This window comes from Nuphar pumila, chromosome 12 (assembly GCF_984573655.1).
Source record: "Nuphar pumila chromosome 12, dmNupPumi1.hap1.1, whole genome shotgun sequence".
Taxonomy (NCBI): Eukaryota; Viridiplantae; Streptophyta; class Magnoliopsida; order Nymphaeales; family Nymphaeaceae; genus Nuphar; species Nuphar pumila.
The window spans coordinates 8,473,890-8,501,877 of record NC_143260.1 but is presented as its reverse complement, the minus strand read 5'-3'; the positions used below and the strand labels follow the sequence as shown (position 1 = coordinate 8,501,877).

General features: G+C 35.2%; 2 protein-coding genes across 2 annotated transcripts; both read left to right on the top strand.

Annotated features, from left to right (window-relative positions):
- Nucleotides 1–9,438: 9,438 nt before the first annotated feature.
- LOC149819889 (uncharacterized) lies at nucleotides 9,439–13,463 on the top strand. The gene is made up of 4 exons (XM_089982804.1): nucleotides 9,439–9,684; nucleotides 9,763–9,895; nucleotides 11,066–11,110; nucleotides 13,147–13,463. Exons 1-4 carry the CDS (start codon nucleotides 9,486–9,488, stop codon nucleotides 13,202–13,204), a joined length of 435 nt encoding a protein of 144 aa, XP_089838930.1. The 5' UTR covers nucleotides 9,439–9,485; the 3' UTR covers nucleotides 13,205–13,463.
- Nucleotides 13,464–23,822: 10,359 nt separating this feature from the next.
- LOC149819888 (uncharacterized) lies at nucleotides 23,823–27,737 on the top strand. The gene is made up of 2 exons (XM_089983659.1): nucleotides 23,823–24,182; nucleotides 27,566–27,737. Exons 1-2 carry the CDS (start codon nucleotides 23,894–23,896, stop codon nucleotides 27,619–27,621), a joined length of 345 nt encoding a protein of 114 aa, XP_089839785.1. The 5' UTR covers nucleotides 23,823–23,893; the 3' UTR covers nucleotides 27,622–27,737.
- Nucleotides 27,738–27,988: the final 251 nt, after the last annotated feature.

Below are 27,988 nucleotides of genomic sequence, written 5' to 3'. Positions count from 1 at the left end.
CCCTATTGTCCCAAACTCAAAAAGAATATAGAAAAGAAGGTTGAAAAGGTAGTCATGGTGGGATCATCTCAAGAATCCAAGATGGCCAATGATAACGGAGCTCTTCAAACCTATGTAAATATGTCACTTCAACAACTTGTGAAAGCTCTTCAACCTTTACTTAAGGGATTCTCTTCTTTTACTGAGGCGACAATTTCCTCTTCATCTCCTTCGGGTATGTCTCATTGGCTTTTAGATTCTTGTGCATCTTTTCATATGATTCCAAACATCGACTTTCTCTCTGAATGTTGTAATGATTCAAGAGCTTCTTATGTTTCAACTGTCGATAAGACTTGTCTTAGTATTAAGGGGATATAAAATTTTGAAAGTATCCATGGTTTTCAAGTTCTTATTGTTAGATTTATTCCAAAATTAAACCTAATTTGCTTTTCATTTTTCAAATTACCAATCATGATTGTAAGGTCACATTCTCATCACATAGTTGCTGTGTGTAGGATCACCAATTAGAGAGGTTGATTAGGGAAGGCCTCTATGTCATTGACTCTCTTTATTTATCAAAGAATGTATTTTGTTGTAATGTCCAAAATCTTGATGTAAATTTGTGGCACAAACGTTTAGGACATCCTAGTGTGTCAAAGTTTCTTCATTTTTCAAATTTGAGAAAATTTTGTAATATTGAGGATGTACATTATATTGATTGCATTCTTGGTAAAATGAAAAGTTTACCTTTTGGGACAAAGAACTTTTATGTCTTCTAAACCTCTTGAATTGATACATTCGGATGTTTGGGGTTCGACACCAATATTATCTAAGGGTGAATATGCTTATTATGTCATTTTTGTGGACGACTTTATGAGATATACTTGAATTTACTTTCTTAGGCATAAATCAAATGTATTTAATATTTTCAAGACTTTTCATAATCTTGTAAAGAATAGGTTCGAAAATAACATTTGTATCTTTCACTTTGGTTCAGAGAAAGAATTTCTATCAAATGAATTTAAAAATTATTTTGGCTCAAATGGAATAACTTAGCAAATATTTTATCTACGCACCTCAACAAAATGGACTTGCAAAACAAAAACATAGACACATCATTGAGACTACAAGGACATTACTTATTTCAAACAATGTACCAAAATTTTTTGGGGACGAAGTTGTGTTAACCACTGCTTATCTAATTAATAGGATGCTCTTAACTTCTCTAAAAAATGTTTTACCTATTGAAAAACTTTTTAAAATAACATTTGATTACAATATGCTTAGAACCTTTGGTTGCAAATGTTTTGTTTTGTGTAACAAATATGATAAACTCTCCCTGGAACTTATACTTTGTGTCTTCTTAGGCTATGCTGAAAATAAAAAAAGGTATAGATGTTTTGATACCAAAACTGATGGATTATATATTTCTAGAAATGTAACTTTCATTGAAAAAGAATCTTATTATGATTTGGAAAAGCCTAAGAAAGAAATTGATTTTTTTTGTTTTATCTTTTGCCTAAAAATACTGATATTGATGTTTATGGTGAATGTATTAATGTTGATAACTCTATTGGTAATGATAATGTTGACGATTCCATTGGTGAGAACGTCAATAATGATGAAGTTAATGTTTAAAAATCTCAAGAAACGTTCTTGCAATACACTAGATGTGATCCTAAGAAACCATTTGTTTTAGAGAAATATATGAACAACCAAACTAGGAAAGTTATTATTGTTGAACACTCTACTAGGATCACGAAACCACCTTAAAAATTTGTTTCCTATGAATCTTTCTCACCCAAATACAAAGTTTGTTTTGTATTGATTCACTCTTACATACAACCAAATACCTACTACCAGGATAAGTAATACTCAGGGTGGATAGAAGCCATGAAAACTGGGGATGTCAATGGGTCAGATCTGGTTTGGACCTAGGTGAGTACAAACCCAAATCTGTTTTGAGATGCGATTACTAGGTTTGGACTCGGATCCTATAGGGTTTGCTATAAGAAAAATATACTTGAACCCCATAAGGATTACATGAACCAAACCCGGTCCGTACTCAGTAAAATAATAATTTTTTATATTTTTATATAAAAAATCATGGGTCTTAATCGAAATTCGTGTGGGACCCGGGTCTAGTGTGAAATTTTACAAATCATACCCGACTCCATATACTAATCGGACCCATTGGGTCCAACTTGGTTTCTAATTGGACCTTCTCTTTTATCATCAAACCCTAACCCTATACTTTTGTACCCATAGCGCGTATGCCTACAGTTAGGACCTCAATAATTATAGCATCAATTAAAAATTGCCTTATTTACCAAATAGATGTTAAATATGCATTTTTAAATGGTGACTTAAGCAAAGAGGTTTATATGGAGGTTTTACCAAGATTAAGTGAGGGTAAGATTTTTCATTTGTGTAAGGCATTATATGGTTTGAAGCAAGTACCTAAAGCCTTGTAAGATAGATTTAGTGGCTTAATGTTAAAGCTTGGGTTTAAATCATGCTAACTGACACTGCTCTGTTTGTTAAGAATTTCAATACGGATAATGTCATTTTATTATTGTACGTGATTGATATGATCATCACTAGATAAGACATGAAAGGACTGGATGATATTAAGCTAGTTCTTAAGGGAAACGTTGAGATGATTGACTTGGGTTATTTGCATTATTTTTTGGTATTGAGGTTGCATTTTCCCCCCACAAATATTTGTTATGTCAAACCAAGTTTGTTGTAGATACCATTGCTAGGTCTGAAATAAGTAAAAATAAGGTGATTGAGACTCCAGATATGATAATGACAAGATGAGGGGTGATTGTGGGGAACCATTGGAGAACCCTACTCCTTATCGATAGTTAGTTAAAGCCCTTACATACTTATCGATCCACATACCTGACATTGCACCTACTTTAGTTCGTATGGGTGTAGTGATGCGTATAGTGAGATATATCAAGAATTCTATCAATGAAGGGCTTTTATTGTCCTCTACCTTTGACTTAAATCTAATTGCATGTATTGATTCTGATTTTGGGGGGGTTGATGCAAATAATCATCGCTCCATTGGTTTTTGTAGGTGACTCATTGATTTCATGGAAGTGTAAGAAGCAACAAAATGTGTCCTTCTCGTCAACCGAAGAAAAATATTGAGCTATGACTTCTACTACTTTGGAGCTTGTCAGGTTGAGACAACTATTGCAGGACATAAGAGTTTATTTGATGGAGCCTTCCAAGTTATGTTATGACAACAAAAGCACAATCTATATCGTGGGCAATCAGACATTTCATGAGAGAACAAACATATACAAATGAATTGCCACTATGTTCATAAAGAGTCCTTGAAGAACCCTATTTCTCTACCCTACATGAATTCAAAACATCAGTTGGCAGATTTCTTCACCAAGGCTCTTCTATCTCCTAGATTTCATTTTCTCCTTAACAAACTTTCGGTTGTGACACTGTAAGTTTGAGGATGAGTGTTAAATATTGTATTTTTTTAATGTGTGTATTTAATAATATATATATATATATATATATATATATATATTATGTAGAATGTCTCTAGGTTCTTGTGTAAACATTTTTTTGTTTTTTATATTTATTTAGGTTAGAAGGGGCAACTTGGTCTTTTTGACCAACTAGTTGTTGGGCACCAGCTATATTTCTAGCTGTTGGGAGATCCCAACAGCTAGTAGGTAACTTCCTCAAACCCTTACTTGTTGTATATATATGGGACTTAAGTCCCTTTCTCTCTGATGCATTCTTCTTGATGCATTTTAAAATTAATAAAATATTATTTTTTATTTGTGAGTGCTTTGTTGCACTTGAGTTCTTCCGGATAAGTGGAATTTGAAGACTTCCTTCTTGGACATCATTTCATTTCATCAGTAATGCCTACATCTGAACCAAATCTGACCAGTTTACACCCCTAGGTTAGGTATCCTCTCCACTCAGAATTTGTATTTTTTTCTTTTTCTTTTTTTTTGAGCATGATAATTCACATTTACAGGGTACTTTATATCTATGGCATTAGGAATTATCTTTGTTGGTTTTGATTGTAGTTATTGATACATATTTGGTTTTTTGAAGAACAGATAGATTGCTCATCAGTCGCCATTGGCTGCCCTCATTCTCTCAGTTAATGGTGTATACATGGCCACAGCTTCCGAGCAGGGAACCATAATCAGAGTTCATCTTGTTTCACAGCCAACAAAGGCATGTAATCTGAGTTACTAATTTCTATTACTTTATGCTTGTTCTTAATGCACTGCTGCTAATGGGATTTGCCAGCATATGTTCAATTTCTTAATCTTTGGTGAAAATATTTTTCTTTCAACAGTCATATAGTTTTCAAAGAGGGACATACCCATCAACTATCACCTCTCTGGCATTCGGACCATCCAAACAATTTCCAGATTTGCTCGTTGCAACCACCTGTATCGGTTCTGTTCATGTTTTTTCAATTGGATCAGTGGTAAACCGAAGGTTCAATCTTTTGGCTAGATTTAGTTATTTTTGTTTTGACAAGCCCATTCATTGCATACTGTGAATTTGTGTTTCATTTTCCTTAGCATGTTTGTCTATCATAATTATGCTTTCTACTATCTTTTTTTCACATTTTTTAAGGAATAATATTGATGTTTGGAAGTATTTTTGCCTTAATCTTATGAAATTTATTTATCAGAATGATTAGGTGGTTTTCATGAATTTAAGTTCTCCTTGTTCTTTAGTTTTGATTTAACGGACTGTTACTTCTATTTACTTTATGGGGTTTCCTATATGAGGGGAATATAAAATTGCAGTGCAAGGCATTCAGAACTTGCATTCCTTCATGTATTGCATGTACAGGCACTCATAAGCATGCATGACAGATGTAAGATAATCATGCTCACATTGGTAGAGGTTATGCACATTTTTTCTTGAGATTTCCGTGTTGAACCTACTTGTGAACTTGTTTGTTAAGGATTAGAAAACAAAATCTCAGAAAGGATTGGCCCCTTGATTTTGCAGAATCAAGAGGTCAATCATTCTGCTAGCAACAATAATTCCTGACAGGATAAATGATATCCTGGATCTTGGTTATCACTTTGTGCTCCAAAATGCTATTCCAGCTGGTGTAAAGGGGTACAAATGAAAATGTTGTTTTGTTTACATGCAAGTTTGTCTCAGAAGTATCTTCTCTCCATGTAGTCATTTAGTGTGTTGATTAGATGCACTTCTGCAGCTGTGCAGCAATCCATAACATTGATGAATCTGTTGCTGGTTCTTCCTTTACACCCCTTACAACTTGTAGGTGAGTTTGGATATGATGCCACTGCATCAACCTTTTTTTCTCTAAAATATTATGATAGCTGGAGTAGGTGCAGATGCCTATTCAAATCAAATCCTGATTTTCTCATTCTCGATTCCCAAGTGATTCTAATTGGTATCAAGCAGAAATTTTCCCACATTTTTATAGAATGAATGACAGGGTTAAGAACACAAATGAGATGTAGACTGGATCTATGAACAGAAAATATAACGCTTGAGTCCACATTTAAATTCTCTGTTTTTACTATAATTAACTATTTTGAGGAAGGAGTTGGAAATCAAATAGCAAAAAGAATGATTTGGAGGTTCAAAAACTGTGAAGAATCAAATCTTCCCTTGAGAGTGAAAAACCTAACAGTGTGTGTGTATATATATTAGGACTTAGCTGCCTCCCACTTTTCTAGCTTACCGCCAACCTACCAGCCTTTTGAAGGTGTTTTTCCATGTCTTGCTAAATCTGATTGTACAGATGTGTTCTACATGCTTGATTGTATAAGAATCAACTCTTGGATCATCCACACGCAGGTAGGTTTTCATAAGATTTAAAAATCGACGGTCTAAAATTTTCATAAATATTCAAGGCTTAAAAAATCATGTTATTTTATAGAAAATAACATAATCCAGGTGTTGTTTCCTAGCAAATTGATCATGCCGAACATATCTGCAAGGTCAGATTTGTGAAAAACAACCTAAAAATACCTGTTCGCTCGTGGTAGGCCAGAAAGTGGTAGGCAGATACCACTTTTCCTATATGTATTATATAAATAGAGAGAGAAAGAGAGCTGCCTACTCCATTTCATGCCTACCTTTTGCCCCTTGGGAGGTTTCCAGGTTGTTTTTCGCAAATCTGACCCTGAAGATGTCATCGGCATGGTCGATTTGCTAGGAAATGTCAGTTGGACCATGTTTTTTCGATATATATATATATATATATATATATATATATATATATATATATATATATAGAGAGAGAGAGAGAGAGAGAGAGAGATGCCTACTCCGTTTCATGCCTACCGTGAGCCAAAGGGAGGTTTCCAGGTTGTTTTTCACAAATCTGACCCTGCAGATGTGTTCGGCATGGTCGATTTGCTAGGAAACGTCACTTGGACCGTGTTTTTCGGTTAAAAAACAATTTTTAAGCCTTGTATATTTATGATATTTATAAAAAATTTACACTGCCGATTTTCAAACCTCATAAAAACCTACCCGCATGTCAGGACAATGCAAGAGTCAATTCCTATAAAATCAATCAAGTAGAATGCATGTGGTCAGATTCGAGAAAAATATGAAAAAGAATATTTCAAAAGCCTCATAGACTAAGGTAGTCAAGGATTGATATAGGCAGCTATTCTCTCTCTCTCTCACTATATATATATATATATATATATATATATATATATATATATATATATATATATATGTGTGTGTATATATGTGTGTGTGTAATCTTACATTTATATGTGAAGTTCATGCTTTTGTTTTCTCCTGTTTGACAGGGCATCAATTTCCATCATCTCATACAATGGCTATTTCCAGGAGTACAGTTTAACTGTAGATGAATCTGGCGCTTCCATGTGGAAGTTGGAGCGTGAGTTTAATTTGCTGACAAGGCTGTAATATAGTATTGAATATTATATTTTTGTCTACATGTACATATGGTGGCTTATTGTTAATAATGTTTGTTTGGATTGTTTCCTTTATATGCTTAAACAAAGGTTGCATGTGAATGCTAATTTCTGTTGATTAAAAAGTTCTTTAGAGCTGCTGGTCTTGCATCAAATTTTAAGCAGAGTTTTCATGGGCATGGATGATGCCGATGAATTCCAACTTACTTTGTTCAGTCATTTTCATCTAAGAGAGAAAAGTTATGCGGAACTTCACTTTGAATGAGACTTGTGTATAAGTTCAGCAGTAATGGTAGAATTGCAGCATTCTGAACATGGAAACTTGGTAGTTGGTCGGTGGTGGAGTTTGATTTCATTGGAAACTTAAAAAAATGCTAATTTTGAATTATATTTTCTAAATAATGAATCTGGCTTTTGCTAGTTCAGAATTTTCTCATGAAATGGTTTGCTCAAAAAGTTTAATTTCAGCTCACAGGTTTGATGAGTTGTGGAGCCTGATTCAGAGTTTTTGCCCTTGTAGGGGGTCTGGGGGCTCCTCCTGGCGCGTAGGGGGCAGCGCCCTCTGGAAGAATTTTTTTGGGGGGCTTATGTTTGAGACCCGATTTCTTTTGAATCAGACCCGACTTGTTTAGGTTTAGGGGTGTCGCCCTTGCTTTATAAATTCTTTTTTTTTTTCTCTCTTGTAACAGTCGAAAAAGAGCAATAAAGGGTTTTTTTCTGAGCGGCCATGGTTTTTTACTCTCTCAGATTTGAGGGAAGGTTTTTCCACGTAAATCTTTGTGTCCCTCTTCTTTGTGTTTTGATTGTTCTTGTTTCTTCATTTTCTTGCTTAAGCCTTTAGGTTCTCTGCTCATCTGGTAGAGGCAAGTTGTGGATGGCGCCAAGTTTGACTGGCCGACTTTGAAATCCACGGGGGGCATCCCTTGTTGCAAGCTTGAAGCTAGGTTACTCCCGGGTGGGCAGGGGGGTCCTCCAGTTTTACCGACTGGAAGCCTGCCTGCCAATATGCAGTTGGTGATGGGGGGTTTTCCCTTTGCCTAGCAAAACAAAAAAAAAGCTTAATTTCGCACTAAAAATATTTTGCAGTGTTAATGAGCTGCCCTTAGAAAACTCACAATTAATTTGTGTGTTTGCTCGTGCGCATGCGTGCGTGCTGCCTCCACACACACATTCTTGCTCATACCTACAATAGGCTACTGTCACACAGCTCTCAAGTTTTGACTCTCTAAATTGGATTTGGTGAGCTTGCTCATTAACATAGTCGCAAACCTTATTCTTGGGATTTTCTCTGCAAGGAATTTATTTTTTACAAAATATTGGGAAAATCTTTGTAGATGCAAAAATACAAAAAACTTAAAATATATAGAATTAAATTCTAAGGTTAAAATCACATTAAAACTGCAATAAGGTCAATGATATATTAATTGTGAGCAATAAATTGGAATGACATGATTTATTCTAGAAATCTTTTTATTTTGCTAAAATTTCAATAAATAAATAAAAACTGCTGATATTTGTGATTATGCTCGTTGATGCATGGGTTTGGCTGGGATTTGGTGGAATTTCTCCCAACCGTTGTGCTTCACTACCTGATTAAACTCAACTTCATGAGTACGGACGTGAACTTTCTGGATGTAGGCATTACTGAATGATCCGATATGAGACTGCTAAGACATTTTTTTTTTAGAATTTTCAAAATTAAACCGCAGTTGGATTTTGGAGCCACGCCAACTCCGTGGTCTCCCTATTCACGAGCCCTTCCATTTCTGCCCAGCCCGTGACTTGGCTCGTCACGAACTCATCGTGATCGGTTTGTATAACTGGTGAGCCAAGCCACGAGCAGCTCGTTCATCTTAAACAAGTCAAGCCCTAACACAGGGTGTTTGGCTCAGCTGGACTCGGGTGAGCTTGTATAGATTTAAATATGTATATATTTAATGCATAATATATGTTTTAGTGTAATAAATAAAATTGATTATTTTACACGAGCAAGCTCATGTTCGCCTCGTCTCTTTCAGACACAAGCTGAGCTTGAGCTTGAGCTTGGCTAAACACAAGCACCAGCCGAATCAAAAGCTCGGTCAACTGGTAAATGAGCCGATCCCAACCATGCCCTGTTTGGTTAGTTCGGCGAGCCCTAATTGGAAAACATACCCAAATTGAGACATGGTCCAAATCTATGAGTTCACACTTTGGATCGGGTCGACCATTTTCAAGTCATGGTCAACTAAATCTGGAGCCGATCCAAATTGCAACTAAGAGTTAAAAGCTAATGATCCTTCGGATATTGACTCACTCAAGTCAAGACAAGAGGTCAAAATGAAGACCGCATCCTAGTTATATGTGCTCGGCTTTCATGTGATGACTGCTTTTGATCTTTTGGATTATGCCATACGTGTGAAGGCGTGCCCCGCCATATCTCAAACACGTGGAAGCCTGCAGCACCATTGGTTCCAAAACAAAAAAGGCCCCACACTGGTGGCCAGCAGGTAACAAAGGCCAAGCTGAAGAAGAAGGGAGCTCTCCAGCAACCAGTAGGGAGTCCCGGAAACAGAAAGGATGGTCATCTTCTTGAAAATTCCAAACAAGTCTCTCTTCTACACCCCATTGGACAGGAGCAGGAGATCAGGGTTGAACACAAGAGCAAGCCATGACCCTGTAGGAGGCCTCTTGGCAGCAGCAGTCGTCTTCTCGGCCGCCAACGCAGCGGACCTCGGGCCGCCGGAGACGCTCGGAAACGTCCCGCAGATGCTTTCCGGTGAGAACTGCTAATGCTGAACTGTGTGGCTTTCATGGTTGGCCTGACTCATTGGTGCTGTTTCGCAATCTTTTATAGGGGGTGATGGGCGGCCCGCCAGGATCCAGAGGCCCAAGTCCAAACGTGCTGAATCATGTACCATAAAGTGTGTCACTACTTGCATCCGCGGTGGTGCTGGATCACCTGGAGAAGGCCCTCTAAATGCTAGAAGGTTTTCTTCTTCTTCTTCTTCCTATCGATGGTATTTGGAAAATATAATGTTTTAGGCATGATATTTTTAGAAGCCAATATATAGTAGAAATGTGATATTTTCAAAATATTGCCTATTTTGAAAATATCCCATTTTCATTATGATGTTAATTCAATAAAACTAATTTGTAATATTTCATGTCATGTATTTTTCTTGGTACGTGTGTTTTTTTGGATAGTCCAGCTCCCTGAGGAGTATACCTAGTTTCAACCTTGTGGCGGGGGACGCCACCTGTGGGTTTCGAACTTGGAAAGTTCTGTCAACTTGGTGGCATTCACAAGTCACCCCAACCAGATGAGCGGAGCACTTGTGGGCCTTTTCTTGGTGTGTGTGTGTGTGTGTGCACACGCCTGCACTTTCAGAGTTTTTCTGACAAAAACCAGTTTTTTTGAAACATTATGAGAATTCCCGCACCAAGGTTTTCTTGTGAATGAGATTTGTGACATTTGGTCCCATGTAGGGATGCAGATGGATCTCTTGGTTGATCCAAATTTGAGCCTGAATTTGACACAAGAGTTCTGATTCAGATAAGAATCCGAACTACATCCAATGGAGTACAGTTGAATCTGCATTCGAACTATAGACCATGATTCTGGATTGTAAATCAGTTTGACAAATAATTTTACATGTGAAAAGCACAAACATATTGGATTTGATTAGAAATGATACAGAGATCCAACAGAAAACAACAACCTGAATCTAAATCTGAATTAGGAAAGGGACCGACCAAAATCAATCCCAGTCCAATATGAATACACATTGAAATTCTATTTTGGGACCATATTTGAAACTATTGTGTTGGATTCGGCTCACAGGTCCGATCAAACCCAATCCATTTCTTCCTGCATCTGGTCACATTGGGATTAGGCTCATTAAGCTACACGAGAACTAATATTATAGTAACTCATAGTACCTGTTATGGATTAGCCTGTCTGAGTTGGTTTTTAGTTGAACTTTGGAGCCCCAAACCAGTCAGCTCTTTGTTGGGCATGGTCTGACTGGGTTGCAGCCAGTCAGCGCGATGGGCCAGCCCGTTGTGCACACCAAGTAAAGACCACTGTTTGAGTTCATAAAACTGGGAGGACAAGTAGGACTATATATCTAAAGGCATTTCCCTCCACTTCTTTGCAGGCCTCTAGTGGTATTCAAACAAGGATTCAGAAGTCGGCAATATTGGTAATCATCTAAAGCTCTCACAATAGACCTCTTTCTTTTTAATTCTCTATTATTACTTTTTTTTTTTTAGATAATCAGAGAAAACCACCTCACTTGCAAGCTCATTGGTGTAAAAACCACAGGCCTCCCTTCCAGACCAGGGAGTACACTCAGCTTTAGCCTCGCGACAAGGGATGTGCTTGTATGAGTTTCGACTCCTGACATTCCCTTCTACCAGTTATACAACGATACCATTGGGATTCGAACTTGTGACATCTCAACACAAGGTGACGTGCACTAGCTGCTCCTACCAGACAAGCGGAGGCCCCGTTGGGACTTTATTATTTCATTTAACTACACATATATGAAAAAGACGATATAGTCCGTTTAGGATGTCCTGTCCATGTCTTTGATCACATGCATCCCAAAACAAAACATTGATGGGCCTACCTGGTTCCATATCCAGCCAGACTCACCCAACCTAGCAGGCCTGCTGGGTCTGGTGCTTCGGCTTGACTCCCACAGACTCCAGTCAAATGTTATGACCACCTTTTAGGCTGTCTGGGATCCGGAAGCGGAGACGGGGTTTTCCAGGATCCCCACTGGTCTCTTCTGATTGTTTAGGCATAGTTGGGAGGGGAGGGGAGTTCAGAGCAGAGTTGGAACGCTCCACTTTTTTTTTTTGAAAGGCAAGCTGCGGTTAGGCAGACCCCCACTAGTTATTATTCAACGTACCACAGCGGTTTTGAACCTGCAACATCCCGCCACAGGGAGACGTGCACTGACAGCTCCTACCAACAACGCGGAGCCCGTGGCTCTCCACTCATTAAGTTTGGCGGAGTTCAACATCTTTCCGAGGATGTTGTTGTGAACTCCACCCCATATCCCTCTCGACACCGGCTCCCAAACAGAGCCTTACTCAAAAATGACCAGAAATCAATGGGTTGGATCTTCATCACTTTGGGCATGCCACTGCAAATGGAATCCATCCCGTCAATGGTTTTGAGTGTTAATAAGTGTGTAAGTGGGGCAGGCCTGAGCTGAACTAGGAAACCGAACTGTTTCATGGACCTTTAGGTCTGCTCCAAACTTTTGCCCAGGTTGGCAAGTAGAGCTGCCGCTTGGGTCTTCCATTTTATGATGCTAACCATCATGGATTGGATCCATCCCAACACCCAACCTAAATAGTCTTTTTACAATAGGAGATTCTGATCCTAACCAACTACATAACCAAGCCCAATTTGAATTGTCAAGGACTCAAATCTGTTTACCCCACCGAAAACTGAAATGTTATACTCAACCCAGTTTCTACTTGAACCATTTAAGAAGGACACAACATGTATCCGGGTTGATATAGGTCTGAACCTGATGGCACATATGGTATGTCGTCCTTTTTGCACAGGGATCAGGTTCCAAACCAGATCCATATTAGTTTGGGTTTGGCCAAAAGAATTTAGACCCGAATCAATATGGACTCTGATAGAACCAGAACCAGACCTGAACTAAACTACCCTAGTCTGTCCATCCACAAGATGAATGGCAGCTAGATGACCCCGAAAAAGAATGCCACCACTTCGTTTGGGCACTTTTCATGATCATGATGAACAGAACCACTGATATGGATGCCAAGAGTACGGGTTGGTTTCTGATATCCAAACTAGTTTAGTGGATTCAGTATCGATTTTCTGGATCTGATCAGTTAATCAGGTCAGATGTGGTTTCAAATTATTGCCTATCTCTGAATTTGTCTAGATCCAACTTTGTTTATGCTAGTTGGATCCAATAAGTTTGATAAAGGCTTTCTTCATGTAAAACAAGTCGTCCGGATCTGATTAGGCAGCATCCGATTATGTCAAAAGCAAGAATGCTTAAACTCAAAGCCAATCTGACCCATTTAGATTAGTCCGGATCTCTAGTCCATTAACCTGTTAGTCCTACACCAGTGACCCTGCCTGGGCCATCGATACCCTGGACCAGGGTTGGCCCAATGTTATCTTGATCAAGTTCGGCCCGTGGACCTTCCAGCCTGATCCATGTCTGTTTTTGGTGGATTTCAGCTTGATTGAATGCTCGGATATCTGCAATCTCATCAAGGATGGAGAAGATGGAAATTGATAACCACCTCATCCCATTTGAACCTTGTTTCTTTTGCTAACACTAGTTCATGTGATTGGCAATTAAGGTTTTATCTTGATATTTTCTCTTTCAAAATGTTGGGCCTTCTGTTATGCTTCAACCATTGATGTTGGGCACCCAAAAATGCTGAAAATTCACAATATGTTACAGCATGATTCCATATTACAATAGTGTTGTAACATTAAGTTTCAATCACAAAATTTAATATCATGCTTCATTTGCTACATATAGCTGAAAATTCATCTGTTTGTTCTAGGTATAAAAATTATTTTATTTTGAGAGAGAGAGAATTGGTAGAGGACATCAATTTTGCATTTAATTTTCATGGGTTCTACACTATGAGTTTTATTGTTTTCAAATTTCTTTTGTTAATTTCTGTGTATATAAAAGTAATTTTGTTCTGCCTTTTCAAGAAAAAGTAATTTTGTTCTCTTTAAATTAGATTTAGTTTTCAGTAAATTAAAGTTTAACAAAGAATTACATATAAAAAAACCATAAAAACCAATAATTATTTAGCCAATTAATCATGATTTCTTAGAGTGATCATTAATCAACATTAGCCATAGAGTTGAACCGCAAGATTGGCCGATTTTTTTCCCGATTAATCACAATTTGGGGATGATGATGGTTCATGAATAATTACCATTGACCATAGTGACAAACGTTAAAAATGGCAAAATCTCATTTTTCAAAAACTCACGAGAATTTTAAAAAATTCCATAAATCTCGTGTTTTTTTCAGCAAAATATTGGCAATAAAAAATAAATTAAATTTTTTCAGCAAAATATTGGCAATAAAAAATAAATTAAAAAATGTAAAATCTATTTTTATATGAAAATATTAATAAAAATTATTTAAAATTTAAAAATACACAGTTTTTTCATGATAAATAGCCATTTAAAACATAAATATCACGTTTAAATCACAGTATTTATGTTTTTTCACAAATCTCATGATATTTTGAAAATCTCGAGAGAAATCTCCGTTTTAAACTTTCAGGCAATTTCTTGCGATATTATCTCGAGATTTTCTTAAATCTCACGATATTTGTCACTATGCCGTTGACGAGGAGACCTCCTATGGGCAAGACTGTGTCTAGGGCTTAGAATTTACATAACACAGAGATCAACCAAATCAATTAAGATTTTTTACAGATTACAATTATCATCATCATTCTTATCCTTTTTCTGTTTCCCGCAATTAGATACAGTTCGATCCGGATCCACTTTGTCCATTACAATTTTATCATCAGAGCGCACTTGCAATCAAAGTCGGATCATATTTGGGTATATAACCAGACTTGCAATTAGTTAATGGGATCTTAAAGGGGCCCCCATACCTACTGAATTCAAGTAATTTGTAATTGGTTGGATACCCAACCCAGATCTGGTTCAGATATCCATAGTTTGTAATATTTTAACCTGATCCAGTTACCTAACATGAGGAGATACAGTGCTTTCCAAGATATGAACCAAACGAAGTTCAAAACCCAACAATAGGTCAGGATTGGAACTAGGGATATCAATGAATCCGATTTTATCAACCGAATTTGATTCTGTTTAGTTGCATTTGGTAAGCCAAAACTATATCTGATTATAATCGGATGAGGATATCGTTTTGATTTTTTTCTACCGGATCCAAGAAATATCCGAATTTGATGGATATCCGAATCCGTTTACATGTAAAAAAAGATATGGTATGAGCTTTTCACCATTTAAATCCTTATAGGTTTAACCAACATCCGATTAGTCAAATATGGTACTGGTCACATCCGAATCGATTAAATCCCTATTGTGAACCAACTAAGGCAGGATCAAGTCAGGAATTGTACCTCAAGATCCAGAGATATATGTACATAATCTGCCACCTGATCGGACATTGAGAGCATCAATCCTATCTGTGGGCCCCAGATAAGAAGTGGGCCCAGCATCGAGCACCTGATCTGTTTTCGAAAGAGCTCTCCCAAGGTGTCTAGAGCAGGAAACGGGACAGTTTTTGGGAACCCATACCAGCCTGAAATGGGTTTAGACCCGGCCCATCCACGGGGCCTGTCCTCAACGGGTCAGTATGGTCTGGTCTGGTCCAAAATGGAGCTGGGCAGGGCTACCCTGTGCCCAACCCATTGAAGAGAGACGGTTTGCTTCGACCGAACCAAGACAGCCCGGCCTGTCCTGTTGCCCATCCCGAATGATGTTTACACAAATTGGGTAGTGCAGCCTTCAGGTTCTCTAGAGTCATCGATATTACCAGCTGGTCCTACCATAGTGACAAATATCGTGAGATTTATGAAAATCGTGCGATATATCGCAAGAAATTGCCTGAAAGTTTAAAACAGGCTTTTATGAAAAAACATAAATACCGCGATTTAAACATGATATTTATGTTTTAAACGGCTATTTATCGTGAAAATTTGTGTATTTTTATTTTTAAATATTTTTTATTAATATTTTCTTATAAAAAATAATTTGTATATATTTTTAATTTATTTTTTATTGCCAAGAATTTGCAAAAACAAATGCAAGATTTATGAAAAAATTTCAATTTCTTGCCAGTTTTTGAAAAATGAGATTTTGCCTAAAAAAACGTTTGTCATCACTATGGGTCGTACTCCTACCACAGAAGAATCAACTTCTATGTTCCAACAAAAAGTTCATCATCTAAAGGTTTACAGAAGACTTGTTTCTTTTTTTTAATTAAAAACGCACCTAAATTTTGATAATAAAAACACACCTAAGGTTTCAATATTGTTAAAACACACCTGGAACTTTTCATGGTTAATAAAAAAACCCAAGGTTTACTTACATCAAAGTTGTTGTTAAATGTATAGTTATGTTTTTTGTTATTGACAAAATTTTAGGTGCGTTCTTAATTTTTTTTTCAAAAAATATATTATTTTGAGGGTAAATCAGTAACTTTGATTTTTTTTTTATTCATGTTTAAAGTGTATATGTTTACATATTTTAACACTCTCCCTCAAACTTAAGGTATAATGATTGAAAGTTTGATTAAAAAAAAGTAAAATCTATGAGCTAAGAGAGGTTTGGTGATGTCAATTGGTACTCTAATGTAACATAAGGTAGATCAAGATTGCCGTGTAGATATACTCCTCTCGTACATAGTGATAATTCATCTTGATATGTTTGGTGCGCTCGTGAAATGTACAGTTGTTGGCAACGTAGATTGCACTCTTGTTGTCATAACATAGTTTCAAAGCTCATGTTACTTGAATTCTCATGTTGGTCAACAATCTCTTTAGCCTGACCACCTCCATCGTGGTAATAGTCATGACTTGATATTAGCCTTCGTTGATGAAAAGAAAACCTTATGTTGCTTATTACACCTCTACAAAATCAGGGATTCACCTAAAATTATACAAAAAACTGTGGTTAAGTATTTGTTATTGGAGTCACCTCTCTAGTCAACATAAGTATAAATAATTTAAAATAATATAGACGACGAAGACTAGAAGGGGCCTCTAGAAATATAAGTTTAATATATGTTATAATTCATAAAATGACTCCCATGCGATCAAAAGTAGGAGTATATTAAAATCAACTAGATATATGTATGTGTGATATATCTATGGTCTAGTAATTGAAAGTTAAAAGAGTACTCCATAAGTTGTCTATAGGGAGTTGAATCTTCAAGAGGTTCTCCATCATCGATTCTTATCTTGACATTGACAACCTAAAGAGTATCTACTCTATTATCATCTGTAATTCCAGAACTGAAAATAATATCAGAAGCAAATTTAGACCGAGGCTACAAATAGCCTCTAGGAAAATAAGCAACTTCAATCCCAAAAAAGTATCTTAAGAAACCTAAATCAATCATTTCAATTTTTTTTTTAAGTTTTTAATATTTTTAACTCTCTATCCCTCTCGGTCATAATCATATCATCCACATACATGAGAATGATGATAATACTTGCATTAGTTTCTTTAAATGACAAAGTTATGTCAGTCAAACAAGATCTAAAGCCAATATCAAACATTGCCTTACTAAATATGTCATATCATGCTTTCGATGTTTGTTTTATACCATAAAGTGTTATATTTAAACAAAGAACTTTTCTTTAGGAATGTTTACACTAGGAGGTGCTTACATGCATACTTCTTCAACTAAATCCTCATTAAAAAAGACATTCTTGACATTTATTTAATATATAGGCAAATTTCTAATGAAAGTTACAATTACTAATATCTTAACAGTGGTCATCATTTCAACAAGAGCAAAAGTTTTCTCATATTCTATACCATATTCTTGGGAATATTATATATTTAGCAACTAATTTGAATTTATACCTTCTTAGGGTTCCATCACTCTTGGGTGAAACCTTGTATACCCACCCATATCCTATATGCTTCTTGCCCCTTGGATGTAGAATGTCTTGAATTGTAGTGTTGGCTTTCTCTAACGTCTCTAACTTTACTCACGTGGCATCTATCCACTAAGAATACCCCTTGGTTTGAGCATAGGTTTAAGGTTTTACATAAGAATGAATTAATGCAATACATGCCTTATACTTATATGAAAAAGACTCATAAGACAAACTTTTCTAGTGGCTTGAATGTTATAGATGATTTTGATTTAACTTCATGTTGATTTCCAATATCAGAATATTTTCATGTGCATGCGAAGGTTTAAAAATATTATGTCTAGAGTATTATAAGTAATTTTTGTCACCATGGGGTTGTTCTTCACTAATATAATTTCTAATCACATCATCTCTTGATTTAGTATCATAATCAAGATCAAATTTACAATCACAAGCATCAATATCATGGTTCAAAACAAAATCTAATATAAATGAATACTCAATTACTTAGACTTTTCAAAATCAAAGAAACTTTATTTATCTAAGGATACATTTCTTGAAAAATATAATTTTTTATTTTTAAAATCAAAACACCTATAACCTTTTTCATTATCTGCATAACCAAAAAGGAAACAAGAAATGGCATAGGGAAAAAGTTTGACATTTTTTTTAGTAAAAACAAAACATTTGCATCCAAATACTTAATTTGGAATAATCAGGGATAAGCCCAAAAAGTTTTTCAATAGATGATGCATTTTGTAAAGACGAAGATAACATTCTGTTTATGAGATACACAATGGTTAAAGCGATTTCAGCCCAAAAAGCTTTTGGTACTTAACTTGCTATGAGTAATGTTTTTATGGTTTTCATAATATGTCTATGTTTTCTTTCAATCAAATTATCTTATTTTGGTGTGTATAAATAAAATATTTGGTGTGTAATGCCATGCAAGTTAAGGTAGTCTTTAAATTCTTTTGATAAAAACTCTTCTTGTGAATTTGTACGAAAGATAGAAATATCATTTTTAGACTTATTTTTGACCAAGTTGTGAAAGATCTGAAAATATAAGAAAACTTTGAACTTATGTGTAACTTGATTTCAGAATCTAGAATTTTTGAAACACAGTCTATACAAAAACAAGAATAAGTTGCAGTGCATAAATTTTAATTCTCAACTGGGATAAATTCTAAACATGTTTTCTTTTGGAGATTGTTTCAGACATAATCATATCATTATAGTAAAATTTATAGAATTTATTTTATTCTCTAAATTCATTGGTTGGTGGTTCTTTGGTAAAGCCAAACTGGACATGTTTGTTTTGTGAACAAAAAACCAGTTTCAGTAAATGATTTATTTCTCCCTGATCTGGAATGAGATTAAATAAAAGTTTTATGCTAAAGATAGCTAACATATTTTTGCATCTACTATAAAAATTTTAAATTTTATTTCATTGTATTATGGTCATAGCAGAATTTATAACGACTGATAAATTTTGTCCATGCAATTCTAAATTAGAACTCTTAATTGTATTTATGTCATAGTTCAAAAAAGGGACCAATTGGACATGTATGAGTCCCAAAGTTGGACCAAATAGACACGAACCATAGTAGAGTATAGTGTGTGGACCCAATATGACTACAATTATGCTTTGACTTAAGATCATACATTAATCCATAACCTATAGTTTTTTGTTTCAGTAATAACATAATTTACATGTCTTTGATTTATACATATGATGTTGTGCATATGCTAAGATGTTATGTATGTTATGCATATGAAATTAACATGTTGAGAGAATGGTTGAGCATGATTTGATATGTTGATATGTTATTTAATTTATACCATAATACAACATGGTATGATTGTTGATATGCATGCACATAAGGTGACATATGTATTGATGCTACGTTTGATATATTTGACTTATTTGAATATTCGAATACATATGTATTGCATAAATGAGAACCCAACATGAACTAGGTTAATTGTTGAGTGAGGACTAATTGATCATGTGCATGTTTGAGCTTGAAATGATGGCTATGGTTATGCCAAAATTGGAAGCTATTGATTCTGTGTATTTAATTGTGTAAGACATAAATAACAAGAAAATTAATTAAAATTAATATAAAATATGTATTAATTCTCTTGAGCTTATAAGAAGAGGGTATGTAATACCCTAGGCTCTGTGGGTTATTTTATAGCATGAAATATTATTTTTTCTTAGCCACAGAGAGAAGAGACTAGACTACCACTACAACTGAGGGGTGATATGTATATGAACTTCAACTGAAGAGAATTATGATATATTAGGTTAGAAGGCTGGGTCTCTCTCTCGACTTTGGATCATCCACACCCCAATACAGTAAGGTTGTATAAGGTTAGGTTAATAAGTCACAAATTGCCTGAAAATATACTCTGGGTCATTGCCTCTGATCCTGATTGTTTATGTGGCTACCCACAGAAGATTTTGCTATCAAAACAATTATGAATTTTGCATGTAGTTAGAGCATTGCATAGATCATTTAAAAAAGAAAAGATAATCAAAAGATAAAAAGACACTCATGCATTGAGAAGTTGTGTGATTGTTTTGGTAAGTCATGCATTGTTTAATTGCTCATGCATAAATGTAGTACATGTCATGTATTTTTAATTATTAGATGGTTTGATATTTTTCAGATATATATGTGCTAGTATGTATATGTTTGTATTGATGCACTAACTTAAACTGTTATAATTGTCTACTAAAATGCAGAATGAATTTATGTATAATTGTGTTACATGTATTTTGGAAATTGTACATTTATGCATACTTGATATTGCTATTATGTTTCTATTCAGGCTTGATGAGCCCTTTTAATTTAACATTTTTAGGTGATATGATTGACTATGTGTTTTAGCTAACTGAACTATGGCTGGAGCAGTTAACAGTGTAACAATTGTACATTTATGCATACTCACGCTAGATTGTAAGTCATAGGAGCAGTCACCCATGTTAAAATTGTAATACATGGTGACTACCACCAGCTCATCTAGTTGGGAAGTGAAATGTGGTACTAGAGGTGTCAAATACCACCCATGTTAAATCATTTCTTACAACGCATCCATTCCAAATGACTTTAGCATTAGTTATTCCATATTTCTCACTTGGCTACCTCCAAACATGGCCGTAATCAACGTGGGAATAAGAGGGATCTTCTTCCTTGATCCAAAGAATTATGCCGGAGAACCAAAGCTAGAAGTTATTGTTTTCTTTAAATCGTCTAAAAATTTTAGGCATATGAAGCCATATTGGTTGCAGTGAGAGAATTTTTTAATGTAACATTTTTTTGACATTTAAATGCTTTGAAAAAAGTGAAATTATATTTATATTTCATTTAATACAAATAATGTTGTTTTATTTAATTACCTTGTATTTTTAATTATAAAAATACCCAATTTTGCCTTAGTGATAGCATGAAATTAATTTTGATACTTTTGGTTTTGCACCATGGTGGCAAGTGCTTTAAACGACAACCTTTAGGCTGATGAATTTATCATGAGATTTCAAGTCTTTTTACTTTGCAAATTCTTTTGAAAGAACCACAAGTAAAATTAAACAAACTAAAAATTATGATTTGTGTAATAAAAATTTAGAAATTTTTTGAGAACTATAAAAACAATATTTGTTCATCATAGTTTGCCAATCACAGTTTATGAGACATTTTATAACATGGTGACTGAAGCAATCTTTTGGTAATATTTTCAAAATGTCGCCTATATTTGTCACTATAGCTTCTAACCGGGATACATTATTACTGATTACATATTTTAAAATGCTCTCTGAGTAAATTGTGAAAATCCAGTTTATGTTGGTTAAAATCCCTTGTTTTATTTATCATAAATATACATTATGCAGGTATAGCTGCCTTGACACATTGACAAGGCTAGGCAAAAAATAAGAACTCATCCTAGAAGTCAAATTTTTGCATATGGATGGCTAAGATCAATCCACATCCGGGTGAGAACTGTGGCAAACCCATTCTATGTCAAATGATGGGGTTGGTACTCGACAAGTCTCATTTAAGAAAAAAATCAATTGAACCATAAAATAATTATTTTATTATACAAAAAGCAAGCAAGTTGATGGGCAAACCAGCCATCCATTCTCTCAATGATCATTTATTGTCTAACCATTTCAATGATCATTTACTGTCACAATGGACTAAGTTGATAAATATTGATGGAATACTAAGGTATTTCTCTAATCACTGGATACAAGTGCATTTGTTATCATGGTTTAAATAATTTATTTTTTTATGAACCCATGAAAAATATAGGTTATTATGAGTTGTGGTTCAAGTTAACGAAAGTTGATCTAGCTTTTGTTTTAATTTTTTTTTAATCAACATATATTGGAGAGCTTTTGCTGGTAGAAGGTACATTTTCTCTTCTCTCTTTTGATGTTATCAATTTATATATATTATCTATTCAAATTCTCATTTGGATTACTTACCTATATTTGGGTTGGATCATAACGCTAGGTCGGATAACACTTAATATAGTAAGCTTGTGAAGGTCATAACTTTGCGACTGTACATCATAATTTCATGATTTTTTATTTTGGGAAAACTTATCTCGTCATTTGTATCCAAAATTACATGACAATCAACTTGTTTCTATTTAATTTGGTATATTCATTTTATTATTTAAATAAACTTGATCTTATTTAAAATCATGTCAATGATTTTTTGTTATAATTACATGTTTGTTTCTAATTGCAAGTATAAATTATTTAAAATTTGTTCAATCTAGATATGCTAAGATATTTTAATTGATTATTTATAGTCTTCTATATTGATTTATGCTATCGATTAGATCATGAAAATTGCATTTGCATATTTAAATTAATATGTCATATGGATCATTTATAAAACTTCATAGCTTCTCTCATTAGTATGAATATTTCAAATAAACAAGAATCAAAAGAAAATAAATGTGATTGTTTTTTAATAAAATATTATAATAAAATTTTACACTTAATTGCAATAATATATGGATACAACATACTCTATTGATAATATTCATTATAGTAGTTGAATTTTATCAAGTTTATAGGTTCTTTTTAGTATCCTGACCTACCACGTTTTCCTACATAATCACCATCACACAAATAAGGCGAGACTCTTTGGCCAAGTTTCACCAATTTGTAGAATGGCATATCCAAGCCTGAAGTCAATCTTCGTAGCTCAATTATATGTTATAGTTTTACTAAAGTGAACTGGTGGCTCAAGATATTACATACTAGGTTGATATGAGCCCATTGTCCCAGTAGAATTATCACACTTTTATCATGATATTTTAAGACTCTGCAAAGTTAAGTTTTATAAACAAGTATGCTTTATATTTTAGGGAAAGCATTTGCTACACTCATGGGTAGGACACCCTTTAGTTAAAACTCATACAAGGAAATTGTTTTGAGCAAATCTAACCTTATATATTTTTTTTCGATGTAAAAATACTATTTCATGAGAGTAGAAAATTTGGTATATCCTAGGCTGTTGTTTTTTTCAGCACAAGAAAAATCCCACATATATGATGGAAAAACATGTTCCAAAAGTCGTTTTGTACTAAACCAAATATTTAGATCACATATATGTAGGGTTAGATGTGTAAAAAAAAAAATTAAAAATAAAAATATAGCAGTTTTTCACTAAGGGGTTCCTTACCCACTAGGGTAGCAGACATTACCCTTATATTTTAGCTTAAACTTTGATACAATCATCTGTATCTGCAAATGGCATAGCAACTATTATTACTTTTATATGTTGCTTTCTTAGTCCAAATAACCTCATGGAGTGGAAACCAGTTCTTGAATCGTGGAAATCTGATATGATTACAGTTTTTTTCTAGCGATGCAAATACAGATTTTTTTCTACTAAAAGTAATTTTTCATAAAAAAGCATGATCCAAGAGTCATTTCTCACAGAATCAGCCCTGCTGAACACATATAAGAAAGTAGATTGAGTCAAAACAAATTGCATCGTGAGATTCTAACTGATTGTACTTATCGACTGCATTAAATATAAACCTTGTATTTTACACTTTTATATTCACTTACGATTTTGCATTTTGATTTTTTTGCAGAGTTTTTCCTCGATAAAAAAACATTTTAGAGTTTTTTATATTTATTATTGTTTTTTTGGGAAAAGAAAGCTGGGACATTGAACGACATTTTTGACACCTGCATGCATCGCAGTTTTCGGTAATGCCCCAGGCTTGGGACTCGTTTGCCTCCAAAGTCTCTCTCTCTCTGTCTCTCTCCTTTTGCCCACGGCCACGACGTGAGAAGAGGGGTGCGGAAGCGAAGGGGGATGGACGCGTTGCTGGGCTGGCTGAGGAAGACGGACAACCTGATTCACGCGGGTCTGACGGCGGTGTTCTCGGCGCTCGCCCTCCGCTCCATGAGGCAGCAACAGCAGATCCAACTCCTCCAGGACGAGAAGGACGATCTGCAGCAGCGCAACAAGTCCCTCAAGAAGGCCATGTGGGATTGGAAGCAGGAGCTCTTCCGTGAGGCCTCCGCCCAGGGCAGCCCTATCTCTCTCCCCAGACTCAAGGCTCTCTACGGAGAAGCCGACGCCACCCCTTCCCCTTCGCAGGGTATTAATGAACTTCCTCCCCCCATCTCCCATAATTTCTATTGAACTTCCGACCTCCATCGCCCATCATTTCCTTTCCTTGCCTAACCTGTTATTTCATTCGTTCTCAATCGTCATTTTGCTGTTTTTTTTAAGGTTGGGCATGCGTGATCTTTTATCCTTTTTAGTTTAATTTGCTTGAACTCTTCGTGGCGTGGCGACTGTTGAAGGTGGTAGCTGTCAAAACGTGAGAAACGCGATTTTTGCTTCGTTTTCCTAGTGATTGTTGGTCCTTTTTGCAATTTTTATCGATTTCTTTTTGTTGGGTATGCGTGGTTTTTGTTCCTTTTTCTTGTGCTCACATTCTTCGTGGCAAATGTTGATGGTGGTAGGATTAAAAACCTGAGAAACACGCGATCCTTCTTCGTGGTGTTGGGTGCTCCATGTTCCCCTTTTTCCTTTTCAGTCGGACAGTTTACACTTGTTCTATCTATGATCTAGATAGCTGGAAATGTTAAAGCATGGGAAATGCATTGGTATGTGTAAGTTTAGTCCCATTTGTAGTTTTCTTGAATTGCCCTTTAGCATTTGTTGTTGAGCCATTAAGATTTCGTTGCTCCGTCGCTATGTCCCATTTTTCTTGTGTTTAACATTTTCATTATTGATTCACCAGTCTCTTGTTCATGAACTTTTTCCTAATGGATAAATGTGGGTATCTTCTTTGTAGAAATGGCATTACTGGTGAGTGTTCAAGCTGGTGTAGTGTATAACTGGCAATTGGTTTTCAACTTACATGAATGATAAGTAGCTGAAGGAATTGATGTGTATGATCCGTGTGGATGCTTTTCCTCTTTTTGATTACCAAGAAAACGATGGGCAAGTCTCACTTACCTGACTAAAGGCCTTTTGGCTAAGGTGCTAGGGCTTTATAATCCATAGCATTTGATCCTACGCTTTTCTTTTTAGGTAATTAAGTTGTAGAATTCTAATTTTGGTTAATATGTCTAGTGACTTAATTCTTTGTGTGAAATATGAATAGCCTACAATCTATTCTTCAATTTATAGGTTTTGGTACCATTAGCACTATGTCAAGGAGTGTTTCAGACTTTTCTATTGCCTCTATGGATGCTCTTGCAAGTGATAGTATGGTAACAATGTCCCATGCATTCTAGAGTATATGTGGACTACAACTTCTCACTTGCAACATGCAAAGGTGCATGAGTTCTGATCCACACTCTCAACCTCAAAATTGCACTACTTGGCACAGCCATTTTCAGTTGGCATTTTCAACACCCTATAGCTTCCGATGAACTTATTTGTCTATTCACATGCCTATGGGTATTATTGATCAAATGGAGAACATACATCCACTTTGAAAATATGGTTGCACTTGGTAATATTACAACTTTTTTTCCTATAAAAGTTGCAATAATGGTGGCATCATTATGAATAGGACGTGACCTTCAGAAAACTTCTCAAACTATGTACGGAATTTGGTTTATGCCTTTGATTACTAAACTATTATAATATCAAGTTTACTTAATGTAGATGTACATTGTTGCTTCTCAAAAATTAGGACGTGGGGACATGGTCATACACACACACGCGCGTGTATATATATACCTTATTACTAACACTAAATAACAAAACTAAGTTAAAATTAAAATGTAATATAGTTGACAAATTTTAAAAGGAAAAGAATACAAGTGAATACCAAATAAATAATTAAGATCATAAAAGAAAATAGATAAAGTTAATGACACAATGTTGATTGTATCCATCACTAGTTTGACTGTGACCATAAAGTGTCCTGGTGTGTCCAAGTGTCATGTCATGTTGGCATGGGATACACATGATACGTGAAGTGTCCATGTGACAGTGTATATGGCAAGCAAAAATCAGATGGTAAATGGCATAAATAACTGTAGTAAATAAGTAATAAAGAAACATAAGTGGCTTTATATGAAATGTTGCATTTTGATAGCCTCCTCAAAGTCTACATTATGTCTTGGCGTTAGAACAAGCATTTTGAAAATGATCTGCCTCCTTAATTACCTTGTTCTAAATATAAAAATATCTGTATATCAGTAGAGTTGTAATCAATTTGTTCATTTCCAGTCTCTTTGCAAGTGAAATTTTAGTTGTCACATTCAGTATATGTAATTTTGTCTCAGTGAACTAAGTTTATAACTATTGATGGAATACTAATGTAGTACTCTAATCACCCAATACAAGTGCATTTGTTCATGATCATGGTTTAAATAGTTTGATTTTTTTTATGAATCCGTGGAAAATCTAGGTTATTAGGAGTGGCTGGCTTTTTTAGTGAAAGGAAGTGTTGTAGGTTCAAAACCATTCCACATCACTGGTAAGTGATCAGAGGACAGGGGTTGGGATCAGAGTTACCGGAAGCTTCTTAGGTGGGTGGGAAGCTCGCTTCCCGGAAACTCGCTTCGGAAGCGCGATATTCCTCGCTTCCGAAATTTCATGGGAAGCTCGATTCCCCCACGCTTCTTCTATGCTTCTCACATGGTCTATGCATACTATATACTTTTCTCATGTTTCTTTTCATCTTTTTCATGTATTTTCTCTCACGCTTTCACTCACTTTCCATGTACTTTCTTTAAATTGGTAACCATCATTGTTAGATTTTAACAAAAATTTAACTCTTACAGAAAAATCATGAAATATAAGAATGATCAATTCTATTTTAGTTTTTATTTGTTTCTTATTTGATTCCATATTGCTTCATTTTTTATTTATATTTCGCTTTTAAATTGAAGCTTCGCATCCTGCTTCGTATAAATTTTAAAATGCCTCACTTCTCGCTTCCGCTTCCCGTATCGTTTCCCGATTCCGCTTCCTAGTTTTGCAACCTTGGTTGGGATAGCCTGCTTTTGGGGAGTTTCTGTAACCCAAGATTGTAGCATCCATCTTACATAAGCACATAAACACGTAATAAATTAAGCCAATATAGTGTTTTGATATCCCCAGGTAATTATCCTCAAATCCAGCTTTCATCTGCGCTTGGAATGATATTTGCCTATAATGCTTTTGCAAAGTCAAGATGTGTCAGTGTTGATTATTTTTCTGTGAAATATTAAACTTGAAACACTCACTCATTCCAGGAAACGTGCAAGCAAAAATGATTGATATGCCATTTGTACATCTAAAAAAATGTTTCAATGAATAGAAAAGTCATTGCCAGGTGGATCAATTGACAAATGAGGTTCTTCAAAATTCTTATCTGCTATTGAGATCAAGAAACCATGGTTGCAATCTTAAGGACCCAAACATATACAAAACGTTGTTTTTGAACCAATAAAGTTCTCTAGTTTCTCCAAAGATATCCATAATAACAAGTGCTGATTGATAAGACAAATTTTGTTCTGCTGTTTTTTGCAGGAAGTGGTGGGGGGACTACAAATTCAGCATCTTCAAAACCAAAGTTCGTAGTTTGAAGAAATATACATGAGTTTCTTCATGAATCACCCTTTTCCTTTTTCTCTTTTATCACATGTAACAAAATCTTGTCACTTCCTCTAGATGATTTATTATATGCTCTTTTTATTCTTGATATTTAGAGAAATAGGTTTCTTAGCCATTAGTAGATTCACTTTCATTTTTACTGGATAAGCTAGTGAATTAACATTTCTTTTTATAAAATGAATTTTCTTCCCTATTGATAGCTGTTGTTTTGTATGTCTCTTTCTTTCTTCTTCAGTAGGCTTCTGCAGACAAGGCCTTCTGTAGATGAAAAGTTAGATCTCCTTAGATTTGACATACTGAAGATATCAAAGAGGCCAGAAAATAAAAAAATGTGTCATC